At 41.5% G+C, this 13,451-nt stretch overlaps 2 protein-coding genes across 2 annotated transcripts; one reads left to right on the top strand and one right to left on the bottom strand.

Annotated features, from left to right (window-relative positions):
• On the top strand, positions 1-11,858 carry mgst3b (microsomal glutathione S-transferase 3b). Its single transcript, XM_078237934.1, has 4 exons — positions 1-219; positions 8,247-8,369; positions 8,877-8,949; positions 10,521-11,858. Exons 1-4 carry the CDS (start codon positions 64-66, stop codon positions 10,619-10,621), a joined length of 453 nt encoding a protein of 150 aa, XP_078094060.1. The 5' UTR covers positions 1-63; the 3' UTR covers positions 10,622-11,858.
• Positions 11,859-12,145: 287 nt separating this feature from the next.
• On the bottom strand, positions 12,146-13,419 carry snrpc (small nuclear ribonucleoprotein polypeptide C). The gene has a single exon (XM_078237933.1). It carries the CDS (start codon positions 13,373-13,375, stop codon positions 12,890-12,892), a length of 486 nt encoding a protein of 161 aa, XP_078094059.1. The 5' UTR covers positions 13,376-13,419; the 3' UTR covers positions 12,146-12,889.
• Between the last annotated feature and the right edge of the window lie 32 nt (positions 13,420-13,451).

Below are 13,451 nucleotides of genomic sequence, written 5' to 3' on the forward strand. Positions count from 1 at the left end.
TGGCTCCCCGCTCCCATTTTCCAGGGACACACACTGTCAGCCGGCCTGGCTTCGCCGTCTCTAATGCAATACGTTCCCCCGCAGAGTATTCTGCCGCACCCGCCTCACACCATACACCCGCACTTCGGCTATGTGATCCTGGTGTTCATCTACAGCTGGGTCATGCTGGCTTACCTGGCTCTCAAGGTGGGCATTGCCAGGAAGAAGTACAATGTCAAGGTAAGGGGGACAGGGAGAGGAAACGCCCTCCACCACCAGCAAAGGCCTCCCTCCTCTTCAGTCACCAGCATCAGACCCTCATCATTATTCTGTGTGACTCCAATCCAGATGACAGCTTCCACACTTCCTGACCATCCTCCCCAGGTTTAAGCCACCTCACTTTGTTTTTATTTCATTCCCTGCTGAGGCCTTTTCTTAATGAACACTTTCTGCTGAGTTATTATTTGAAGCAAACAAACAATGGATATGGGTTTGCCTGGCCCATTCTGGGCATTGCCTTTGTAACTTTAAGGATGGAATAAAACATTTTCTTAAAAATCACTACAGCACATAGGTAGGCTATTTGGCACATCCTGCTCTCTGTTGGGCAATCCAGTCGGTCCCATATCCCTTTAACCTTATGTTTATTTCCCTCAAATGCCCATCCAATTTCTATTTGAAATAATTGATGGGTCTCTGTTTCCACTGCTCTTGTAGGCACAGAGTTCGAGGTCATTACCTCTCTCTCTATAAAAAACTTTATTCCTCACATCAGCCCGCCCCTCCTGTATCTCTTCCCCAAAACCATAAATTTGCCCTTTAGCCCTTGTACTATCAGTAATGGGAATAATTTTGATTTGTCTGCCTTATAAAAACTGCCACAATCTTATACAGTGCACCTCTGCCATATCTCCCCTCATCCAGTTACAGCCAGAAAAAAAAACTTGAGGAAGAAACATTGGCAAACCTATTTTGTGACAATTTGTGACAATGGTTGATTTCAAAATAATTCAGAAAACCATATTACTAGCGCTTCATTGGAAAATAATCACTGTGCGGGTAAAGGGTCAGTGGAAGAGGATTGGAACCCTGTTAGCTAACTATCATTCTGAACAAAGAAAATAGGTGAAATTAGGTGATCAGGAAAATTAAGATGAAGAAACCCACTCTCTAATTGTCACAGACACTTGAATATATAATTATTGATAGCACGGCAGCTTACTGCCAAGAAAACAATCCATAATCAGCCACTGTGCCTTCTGGATGGTGGACAATTTTTGGGGTGTAAGGAAGTGAGTTAATTGCTACTGATAAGCAGCCTTCGATCTCCTCTTGTAGACATGGTATTTATACGGAATCATAGAATCATACAGCGCAGAAGAGGCCCATCGAGTCCACACGGACACATTAGAAACACCTGAACTCCCACCTAATCCCCAAACTTGGCCCATAGCCTTGAATGTTATGATGTGCCAAGTGTTCATCCAGATACTTTTTGAAGGATGTGGCTGGTATAACTACGATTATGGTCAATGGTGACCTCTAAGATTCTGATGGTGGGGGATTCGGCAATGGTAATTGTTTAATGTTGATGGAAAGTGGTTAAACTCTCTCTTGTTGGAAGTGGTAATTGCCTGGGACTGCAAGTTCCCCTCCTGGCCACATGCCGTCCTGATTTGGAGGTGTATAGTTGTTTCTTCACTGTCAAAATCCAAGAATGCTTCTTAACAGCACTATACCACATGGACTGTAACAATTCAAGAAGATAGCCCCTTGCCACCTTCCCAGGAGCAGTTAGAGGATGGAATACATTGTCAAGGATTTGCCTAGCAACAACTGTAAGGGAAATTTAAAAAGACCTGAAAGATAAAAATCTGCCTTGCAACAGTAACAGCCAGTATTTCCAGAGGCAGACAAACTCTAAAAGTGATCAGGGTATTTCAAAAGGCATCTAAAAATGATCAGAATTGCTCTAGGAGTAGAAACAGATTACTTAGATGACTGCTGTAGAAATGTTAAGTTTACTTAAAGTGACGGCTGATTTCAGGGCTATAGCAATGCTAAGCTCCACAAATGGAAAGAATTTGAGATAGGTAGACAGCCAACTCTTGAGTTTGAAATAACAAAAGGTGAATCAGTATAACTGTTACCCCCCTCAGAAGCAGACAGGTCAGTCCGCAACTCACAGCCAAGAGGCTAGGACCAATTTCACAACCAAGAGGTCCTGTAACTTCTCAGAGATGCTCTCGTGTTGCATCTAAGTCTTCTAACCAGGAAAACCTTCGTAAAGTTCAAATATCTTCGCTGGACCAGGAAAAGACGTTTCCCAGACTTGATCATCAGCCCTGTATTGTGTGGTAACTGTAAGCTGAATTTGACTTACAAATTTATTTGATTTGGATGTTGTTTGGGAAAGAGAAATCTTAGTGATTTCAAGGATCATAGATATATTTTGGAACAAAGGGCAATTTCTACATAAACTGTGTGTATGTTACTCACGTACTTATGTGTCTTAAAGTATTGTAGTCCTTTTGTTGTGTATTTTTATTTTCTTTTAAGTTAATAAATATTCTTCAATAATTGTTATACGACAACTGGACTGGTTCTTCACTGAGTTTTATATGACTAATCACAATATTCAGAAAAAATCTATACAACACCACAAACCTGTGTTTCAAGTTGGGACACCCTCGCCGATAACATGAGAGTTGTTCATGACAATGTATGCTAGCCTTGCCAGTGACACTCACATCCCAGGAATTAATATTTAAGAAAAATGTTTCTTGGCAATTAACAGTCCAAGCCTCAAAGTCGACTGGGTCTTTCTGCACATGAGCACAGACTACTTCATTGGCTGAGAAGTTGCAAATGAAACGGAATACAGCAATCATCAGTGAACATCTCTATATTTAGCTTATGATGTACAGAATGTCAGTGATGAAACAGCTGAAGATGGTTGGGCTTAAGACACTGTCCTGAGGAACCTCTGCAGTAATATTTTGAGCTGAGATGATTGACCTCCAACAACCACAAACATCTTCCTTTGTGCTAGGTATGACCTCGGCGAGTGGGGATTTTGCCCTGATTCCCATTGACTTCAATTTTATGAAGACTCCTGGGTGCCACAATTTTCAAATGATACCTTGATGTCAAGGGCAGTCACTCTCACCTCACCTTCGGAATTCAGTTCTCCTGTCCATGGTTAGAACCAGGCTGTGAGGTCTGGAGCTGAGTGATCCTGGCAGAATGCAAACTGAATGTCAGTGAGCATATGATCGGTAAGTTCTGCTTGATAGCACAGTGGATGACACTGTGCATCATTTTCTGATGATTAGGATCAGACTCATGAGGTGGCAATTGGCCAGATTAGATTTGTTCTACCTTTTGGACATTCATGGATTGTAAACTCATGAAGCCTCCTCCTCCTGTTAGTGTTGTAATGTGGCTTCTTTAAGGGGATGTTCACTGAGGGCCATGTGATCGGGCCGGACACTATGGAATGGCAAATCAGGAAGACAATCAGGTACAAGGGCGTGTATCCCAGGTTGGGGAGGATCCGCAGTTGGAGCTAGGGAGGAGTGTTGTATAGTTAATTCTGTCTGACCCTTAAATGTGCTGACCAAGGCAAAAGCGGGTTGCAAGACGTGCCAAGTAAGATAAACCATTTGTGCCAGGAAACAGCTGTTGTGAAGAATAGCCTGAGTATGGGTGCACCAGAGCTTAAAAAAGGAATACAGCATTAAGGGCAGAAGCTTGTCTTTGATGTGGGAGTCCCCCCATGCCAACACTATAGTTAAGAAAGCCCACCAACGCCTCTACTTTCTCAGAAGACTAAGGAAATCTGGCATGTCAGCTACAACTCTCACCAACTTTTACAGATGCACCATAGAAAGCATTCTTTCTGGTATCGCAGCTTGGTATGGCTCCTGCTCTGCCCAAGACCGCAAGGAATTACAAAAGCTCGCGAATGTAGCCCAATCCATCATGCAAATCAGCCTCCCATCCATTGACTCTGTCTACACTTCCTGCTGTCTGGGCAAAGCAGCCAGCATAATTAAGGACCCCACGTGCGCCGGACACACACTCTTCCACCTTCTCCCTTCAGGAAAAAGATACAAAAGTCTGAGGTCACATACCAACCGACTCAAGAACAGCTCCTTCCCTGCTGCTGTCAGACTTTTGAATGGACCTACCTTGCATTAAGTTGATCTTTCTCTACACCCCTTAACTATGACTGTAACACATTCTCCACTCTCATTTTCTTCTCTATGAACAGTATGTTTTGTCTGTATAGCGCGCAAGAAACAATACTTTTCATTGTATGTTAATACATGTGACAATAAATCAAATCAAACACTCCCAAGAAGCTTGCCGATGCAGAAATAGTGTGCTTCAGATACAACGGTAAGGGTCATTTACAAGCATGGTGCAGAGTGAAGCAGTCAGGACAGAATGTGCAAAAAAAACCCCACAATGTTAGTTTAACACCTTCAAAAAAAAACAGGATGTGGAACCCGACAAGTGACCCAAGTGTTTACTCTAAACTAGGTGCAACTAAGTGCCTCCTATAGAGATAGCCTCGATAGTAAATGGCAGATCTCTTAAAATAGAAGGCGACACAGGAGCTACAGCCACAGTCATAGGGGAGCAGGCATTTTGTTACCTTCAAAAAGACCTCCAACCCATTGACATTGAATGAGTCGGGCCATATTGTCTACATATACAGGAAAAACATTGCAGACCTTAGAGGCAGCAACAGTCACCATGTCCTACAAGAATCAAATGACAGTTATGTGTCTTGTTAATTACATGCCATAGACCTCCTTTAATGGGTCATGATTGGCTCAAGCAGATAAACTTAAATTGGTTGGAAATAATACATCTTTCATAGAATGGAATCCCATTTCATAGAATCCCTGCAATGCAGGAGGCATTCAGTCCATCAATCTACACTGACTTACCCAGGCCCTATCACCCCCCCCCCCCCCCCCCCCCACTAATCCCTCTGCCATTAACCTACGCACCTTGGGACACTGTGAAGCAATTGTGCCTTAAAGAAATGTATTTTGATCATGTTTCTCTGCAGTTCTTTTAAGAGGCCCTTTTGTGCTTGTTGCTAACCTGCTTGATTATAAGTTATTTTATTGCTGCTTAAAAGGTTTCAATAGGGTTTTGTTTATTTTTAATATGGGTCTAATGCATTTCGGGTTCACGACCCTCTTTGAATTGTTGTGGGAAGACTGATTGACAGGTCACGTGGGGCAGTTTTTTTTTCCTCTCCCAAAACTGCTTTTACTTTCAGTTTTGGTTGCAGGCTACGTAGGTGGTGTTTGGACACCAGGCTGGAGACAATGTATTTGTCTCTCTCCCTGCTGGCTAGCTAGAAGCAGGTTTTCTTGTCTTCCTGGAGTGAAAATTCTCTACTGTTGGATTGCTAGCTAAAGGTCAGCAGTGACATTATCTCTACCTCGAGCTGGGATTTCCAGAAGAGAAGCCAGAGTTTCAATTCTCCAACCAAAGGACTAATTCACAGTGGATGTTGCAGAGTTGCAAAACCACATGAGCATTCTTATGTTCTGTGCTAAATCCAGGGACGGGTGTATGTTTGAAAGGATTGTTGCTTTGGAACAGTGCATTTAGTTAAGGTTTATACAATATCATGTTTTTTTTCTTGTTTGTAATTAGTAAAAGTATATTGCTAATTTTCTTTCAATATGTTAACTGTATTCTTAAATAAACTTTGTTTGACAAAAGCTCCCTAATAGGTTGTTTGAATCATATCTGGAGCGAAACATTGTGCTTACCTGCACCAAATTCAAAGTGCAAAATGTATGGTCTAGGCTGAATTCATAAAACACCTTGGAGTTTCTGACCTAGATTATAACACTACGGTGGAATCCAGCTAACTTGCACATCTTTGGACTGTGGGAGGAAACCAGAGGAAACCCATGCAGACGCAGGGAAAATGTGCAAACTCCACACAGTTACCCAAGGGCGGAATTGAACCTGGGTCCCTGGCACTAAGGTAGCAGTGCAGAGCACTATGCCATCCTGCGAGGAGGTTTCAGTAGCTGCTGTGTCAATATTCTGAGGTCTTCCAAAATTAACTAGAATGTATAAGGGGAGATAAAGCCAAACATTTTCTGAATCTGGGCGCACCAGTGTCCTATGCACTTTGCTCCAATCAAGTCATTGGTAGTAACCTACAATGCATCACCATATGGAGTTGGAGCAGTTCTGGAGCAGGATGCCGGATGGAATAAAATGGCCAATTGCCTTTGAGTCAACATTATCAGATGCAAGAAAAAGTTTACCCAGCTAGATTAAAAGCAAGCTGAGAGGTCATTTATGTAGTCAAAGTTTCATCAGTATATCAATGGATGGCATTTCACAATAGTTTCAGACCACAAGCTTCTGATATGTGCTTTTTATAAGGTAACATTTGTAATTTCTTTAAAATGTCTACAGAATCTAAGTTAAGAATGTTTGGAAATGACATGGAGTGCATCAAATGTAATTTTCTTATCCAAGAAATACCTATCCAAGTTATTTGGCAACCCTAGAACCAGTACATTCAGGAAGGACATTAAGAAGCTGTGCAGCTGAGAGAGAGCTACTGCCACAAAGGAGAGCCACAAGCAGAGACGTTGGATGTTGAAGGCCAGATGCAGAAGGAGACAGAAATAATTCTTGAGAGAAGAGTAAATTGCTCTTGGGGTGAGGTTGTTTTTGTTTTATAGAAAAGGAGACAGGAACTCTTGGAGGCACTGTGAACATCTAAAACCTGGAAAGCTGCATAAATAGCTCAGAGGCAAAGAGTTTGGTACTTTCCCCAGAGTTGACCAAACTGAGACAGGTGGTGTCAGTTGAAAAGGAATCCTGGAAAGCTACACCATTTGGACTGTTGTTACCTTGTGATAATTATCATACGCATGAAATTCTAAGGTGGAAGGCTGTTGTAGAATAAAACTCCTGACTTATCCCACATGGATAAAGAACAGCATATTTGTGGAACTATGTAGCTCTAGTGCCACATTTGTACAGTGATGCAAATGCTTATGTGGGATGTATCTTAGTTAAAAGGGAAATTTACTGCCTTATTTGAAGCATAATTTGCTTAAGATCAAAAGTAGGAGCAGGAGTAGGACATTCAGCCTGCTCTATCTATCATTCAATGAAATCATGCTGATCTTCTACTTCATGATTATCCCCACATAATCTGCATATGCCTTTATGTTGTTAATATGTAGAAACATATCAATCTTCAAGGGATAATGAAACAACAGATAGCAAGTCAAGCATGAATTTACAGGAGGGAATAATGGTAAAACATATCAATTCATGTTTAATTTACATTAACATGAATTCGAAGCAAAGTTACAAAGAGTGAAATCTTGTTGGTAACTCCCTTGCCAGTCACTCAGTAAATCTGGTTATTTTGGTTTACAGCTCCCCTGGGGGTGGGGATTATAAAAATAGGAATTGTTAATTTAGAATCAAAGGAAAAGTTTCAGTTGGAAAATATTGCCTGAATTCTTTGGTCTGAAATATATTGGAAAATGCTAGCCCAGAATTTATGATCTCCTATGGTCAAACCTGAGGTGTCCCAGAAGATACACAAGCAGACAGCTCCCTTAGACAACCCCATGTAAAGATTGGATGGGAAGATTAAACTTCCATTGGGCAATTACCCTATAGCAGGAAGCATCCAATCCAAATTTACTGCTGGGAATGATGGTTCCAACACGCCAAGCAGAAAAATTGGAAGGATTAAAACCACTTTTAACTTCTGGGTTATGGTACTGACCTCAACCCCAACCCCCCCCCCCCCCCCCCCCCACCACCGCATGACTTACCTTCTCTATTGTCAAACGTGGCTGGGACCTTAACTTCCTAGTTCACAACAGTTGGTGTTGTAAGAAGAGGGTCATGGCTGTACTTTCTCTAAACACTGCCACCCTGCACTGAAAGGATTTTGAAGTTGCTGTGCTGCACATTTCTCACCAGACCTGGGACAGATCAGGAAAGAAATGTGCAGCTCCAGACTTGGGCAAGTAGAAAGGAGCAGCATGGCAGTCAGACTGGCCATTAAAATACAGCATTAGTTTATGAGCTGTGCCATGTAATTTCAAGCATTTGTGAAAAGCTTTAGATCTGTTTAGCTGAATTTCTGAGATTAAACAGTTTTTAAATAAGAGATTTTTGAAACTGAAACACTCAATGTCTGAAATTCTAACTTTGTAATAATGCATTATATTTCATTCCAGTATCCAAACATGTACAGTGAAAAGGACCCAATATTCAACTGCATCCAACGAGCACATCTAAACACATTGGAGATATATCCTCAATGGGTGATCTTCCAACTGATAGCAGGAGCTGTCTACCCGGTAAAGATGCTGAAAAGCTCAATAAACAGTCATAAATAATGTGTGCCATCTTTTTCCATGCTGCCTTTTAGCCAGCAAGACAAATCCTTCCTACTGGAAGTGAGATTAAGCTTTTATCCAAAGGATTGTAAAATTCATGTTTATCACTGTCTTGTTTCCACAAACTAAATTAATACCCAATTCAACTTGATTTTTAATGTCCAGTGATGCCAAAAATTGTTCTTCAACAAACTATTACCTGTTTGACATTAATTTCAGCTTGCCAAATATGTCAATTGATCTTCATGTTCACTGTCACTCAACTCGGCATGCCTCAGCTTCACAGCAGGGAATGTTGAGTGGCTGTTTCCTGCACAGAAATTAATTTTAAGACTCGCACAGGAAGCCTAGTCTGAGTATTTTCAATGGATTTTATCATCTCAATTATATCCTTCATTGTGGCTTCTTAATGTTTGTTCATATTACATGCACTGTATAATGAAATCTAATTTACTTCATACTTTACAGATTGCTGCTTCTGTGCTTGGTATAATCTGGGTAACCAGCCGATTTACATACGCATGGGGATATTACTCAGGAGGTACATAGTATTGAACTTTTTTTGTTTACACCTTTTTATACTTTAGAAGAAAATTGAGATAAGTGTTCAATGTTATTTTAAATGTTATTTCCCATAATATTGTTGGGAAAGACACTAATTTCTGTATTCCTTCATTACCAACCACGCTCTTCCATCTCCTTCTTGAACACTTTTACAAAGCTTTTCGTCACCTCTCCATCCTTTTGATTACAGCTTTTTAAAGTGCCTTATGGATGTTTTGGTTATAAACACTACATAAAGCAAGTTGTTTTCTCCACTATCATCCTGGAGGTTGCTATTGATCAGAATCTGAACTGGCGTAGCCATATACTGTGGCTCCCAGAGCAGGTCAAAGGCTAAGAATCCTGCAATGAGTAATTCACCTTCTGACTTCCCAGTGCCTGTCCACCATCTCAAAGGCACAAGTCAGGAGCATAATGGAATACTCTCCACTTGCCTGGATGAATACAGCTCCAACACTCAAGATGCTTGACACCATCCAAGACAAAACAGCTGCCAGATTACCACCCCTTCCAAACATTCAATCCCTGAAACAGTGGCAGCATGTGTACATCTACAAGATGCACTGCAGGAACTCACCAAGATTCCTTCAACTGCACCTTCCAAACCCATGACCACTACCATCTAGAAGGAAAAGGGCAAGATACCTGGGAACATCACCACCTGGAGGAGGCTCCCCTCCAAGTCAACCACCATGCTGACATGGAAGTATATCACCATTCCTTCACTGTCGCTGGGTCAAAATCTTGGAACTCCCTCCATAACACCAGTGTGTGTGTACCGACACGTCAAGGACTGCAGTAGTTCAAGGCAGCAGCTCACTATTACCTTCTGAAAGGCAATTAGGGATGGGCAATAAATGCTGGCTTAGCCAGTGGTGCCCACATCCTGTAAATGAATATACAATTTTAAAAGCTAGCATTTTCTGTAGGAATTTCATTTTCTTGCATTTGCAGTCTTATTCCTCTCTCAATGTTTCTCACATTTTTCTTTTCACACATTCCAACTTCTGCATGTCAGATAACCTTTTATATTAGAACCTTTAGCAGTTTACAGATCATTTAATCCGATAATTCTCTCTCCAGTTGATGTATTCGTTGCTTCTCCCTTTTTACCGAGTGTTAATTATCCTGTCTGATACATCCAAAAAGTCGTAACCCAATTCATTTTACAGACGTTGGCTGACCAGTTGTGTATTGGCAGCACTTTGTTTTTGTGTTCATCTTTTTAATCTACCTAAAATCAGTTTTCCCTTTCCTGCTCAATTCTTATCGATACAGACACCTGTTCCCCTCCCCCGTCTCTGCCCCCTAAACATTGATCAAACTTTCCTGAAGTTTTTCCACCCACTGCAAATAAGCATCTAGGAAGTTCACTGGACCATATTATATCAAACAATGAAACTCCTACTTGCACATGGTCCAAAAGTTATATTTAATTTCAGCATACTGTATAAAGCTATTAAAAATTGTTCCATATAGTTTTTGCTATCTCAATGAAACCACATTTTGTTCTAGATTATGCACTCTGTTATCTCTGCTTCTTTATAGTGCCAGAGAAAAGAATGAAGGGTTCCTATGGATACATTGGTCTACTGGGAGTCATTTTTCTGTCTATAGTGGTCGCTTTTAAAATCCTCCTTTTAGCATGATAAACATCCATTGAACCTTCTACCACTATGACGGATGGAGGAAAATAATTGATTGACCACAGAGCAATAGTTCTGGTATTGTACATATTCAGCCATTTTGGAATATCATCTTAGCCACTTCCTGCCAGTTGTTTAATTAGTGTCAGCCATTGATGGTGTCCTCTTCAACATGTTAGCATCCCATTTTGATTACGTTTTGTGGGACAAAATAGGTTCTGTTCCATTTAACAGAAAATGATGCACTGCAAATCATAAAGCTACATTTCATAAACTGGATACTTAAACCCCAGCAGAAAAATCCCATTCCAAATAATTGGGCAACTGGCTGTTACATCCTCTGCCATAAACATAAAATTTATCTGTACATCAGTCAAGGATGTGTAATTCTTGGTAGCTTAAACTGAATTTGTAATCTTGAACTATGTGTAAGATTCTCTCTCCCCTCTCCCCCCCCACCCCACCGAAGTTACGTGTATTGCCAGTCACGAGGGTGCTCAATATGTCAAGCTGTTTTCAATTTGACCTCTTAGCATCAGCATGCATTATGATGTCTTGAAATTAAATCAACTGAAAAGGTAATGAACAGATAATGTTAAAATGTGCATCAAGCGGACCGGAATCTGGAGGAGAACGTTGGGGAAGTTGATGCTTCAATCAGAATATTCACTGAATACTTGAGAAAAACTCAGCTTGTACATTTCCAGCATCTGTAAAATCAGATTTTTCAGAAACTATTAAAAGTTGTCAGTTTAAATTTGATTCAGATGCAGATTAAATAATGATGTCTTGAGGTATAATTTTGTCTTGCTTAATTTTCCAAGGCAATCTTAATGTAACCATTTATCAGGAACCTACTATAATTAGTTTTCATTTTGTTTTGGGAGGGGGAACGTGCAAATCTTGATGTAGCTTCAAAAATGTCACTATTTTCCAATTAAAAATAGTTTTAAAAACAACATTTTAGGTTTTTTAAAGTTACATTTTGGAAAAACCAATGCCTTTATCCACAAAAGGAAACAATCACATAACAATGAACTTTTTTGTATAGGTCAATCCATCTACAAACAATAAATCACTTTTCGCATTAGGGGTGGATTAAAAATCAAATGGTAGACATTTTCACAGTGCAGCAAAGATATTGGCAGGTAAAAATAATCTGACTGATTAATTATTGAGTTACAAAGAGTACATGATAAGTTAAAAGGCAAAATGATAATCAGCAAATTTGGTTTCAAAATGCAGTGTATTTTGTGCTTATCTGGACCTCTGCAAAAATTTTGGTAAATAAACTAACTGGTGATATAGTTATGCTCGATTCAATTGTCCAAGGGCTTTATGAAAATGAAGCTTGCCCTTCATAAATTGTATAAGATAGTTCATAATAAATGGGACATGGCAGCTTTAGCCCACTAAGATTTCAAAACACCAGAAATGCACAAGTCTTGCCATAAAAATTATACACTAAGTTTCAGGCATAAAGCAGCAGCTTCGTTACATCCTCAAAGATAGCAAGAGAAACCAAAATCTGTCCAAAGTATGGCATTTATTACAGAGATTTTAAAAATGTACTATTTGTAGCACTAAATTAAGGACTGCAAAAAAAATGCATCAAAACAAGTTGTGGTCAACATCAGTGTATTTCTCAAGGGAAGATTTTCAACTGGTTAATTCAGTTATCCAAAACTATCATAAAGTTCCATATATAATGTAACCCATATGCAGTGGCTCAATGCTATTGTACAGTGGAACGGGTCAACCACAACAATGGGCTTTGGGATCTCTTAGTATTTATAAAAGATTCAGACCGACAAATAAGAAAGGATTTCCAACTATCCACCTGCTTGCCAGCAAAGAATGACATGTGGCACTGGAAGGTTAGAAATCAAAATGGACAATTAGAAAACCAAAATGCCTTTTCAACTGGCCGAATACAATGGAGCAATATGCCTACAGCCATAACAATGTTACACAAGCCTTTTTCTGTAATATCTAGAGGAAATCGGAATTAGTGAGCCACTCTCTGGAAACTGGGCATTCATCTCCAGATGAGAATGGAGGTTTCAGGAGGGTAATTTGAGCTGGAATCATTGATGGCCAAGCAGAGCTCACGTTAGCCAAGTGAGGAAGATGGCGGCTAACATGCCACTTGCTGCATTTAACAAAAAGAGAGTTACAAATCTGATCTTCAACCGGCGGCGCTGTCCACCTTCGCTCCAGGGGGGGTATGAAAAGCTGCACTGTGTAAACCTCCCTCCTCAAAGTCACCGATTATCTTCCCGAGCGAACTAATCCGGGTCTGGAAGGCACCATCATGGGCCGGTGAGGCCCCATCATCGGACCCGGCATCATGGGCATCGGGCCCCCGATCGGCGGTCTCATTCCGGGCCCGACCAGCATCATGCCAGGAGGCGCCGGGCCCATCATCGGCATCATAGGTGGCCCCCCCATCGGCGGCCCCGGCAGGATGGCCGGCCGCGGCGGCGGCACGCCCACGTTGCCGGGCGGCGGCGGGATGGCGGCGCCGGCGGGAGGCGGACCGGCCGGCGCCGGGAAGGGAGCGGTGGGCGGGATCTTGCCCTGGCGGAAAGCGGCGGTGGTCTTATCGATCAGGCTCTGGGCCTGCTCCTCCATCCATTTCTGATAATAGTCCTTGACGTTCTCCTTGTGCTTGCGGCCCTCGCAGTGGGTCTTGCGGACGGAGGGGGAGTCGTGCGTCAGGTAAGTATCGCAATAGTCACAGTAATACTTGGGCATCCTGTCGGCTCGGCGGCAGGGCTGCGCGCATGCGCTACCTGCTCAGCCGCGCCTTATATACCCCGCGGGGCGGCTG

The sequence above is a fragment of the Mustelus asterias genome, chromosome 21 (assembly GCF_964213995.1).
Source record: "Mustelus asterias chromosome 21, sMusAst1.hap1.1, whole genome shotgun sequence".
In the NCBI taxonomy this organism is placed as follows: Eukaryota; Metazoa; Chordata; class Chondrichthyes; order Carcharhiniformes; family Triakidae; genus Mustelus; species Mustelus asterias.

Excerpts from the sequence above, each read along its gene's own strand:
- mgst3b (XM_078237934.1), top strand. The coding sequence starts at position 64 with ATGCAATACGTTCCCCCGCAGAGTATTCTGCCGCACCCGCCTCACACC. Across the intron at positions 220-8,246 it reads GGAAGAAGTACAATGTCAAG|TATCCAAACATGTACAGTGA; the intron begins GTAAGGGGGACA and ends ATTTCATTCCAG. Across the intron at positions 8,370-8,876 it reads TAGCAGGAGCTGTCTACCCG|ATTGCTGCTTCTGTGCTTGG; the intron begins GTAAAGATGCTG and ends CATACTTTACAG.
- snrpc (XM_078237933.1), bottom strand. The coding sequence starts at position 13,375 with ATGCCCAAGTATTACTGTGACTATTGCGATACTTACCTGACGCACGAC.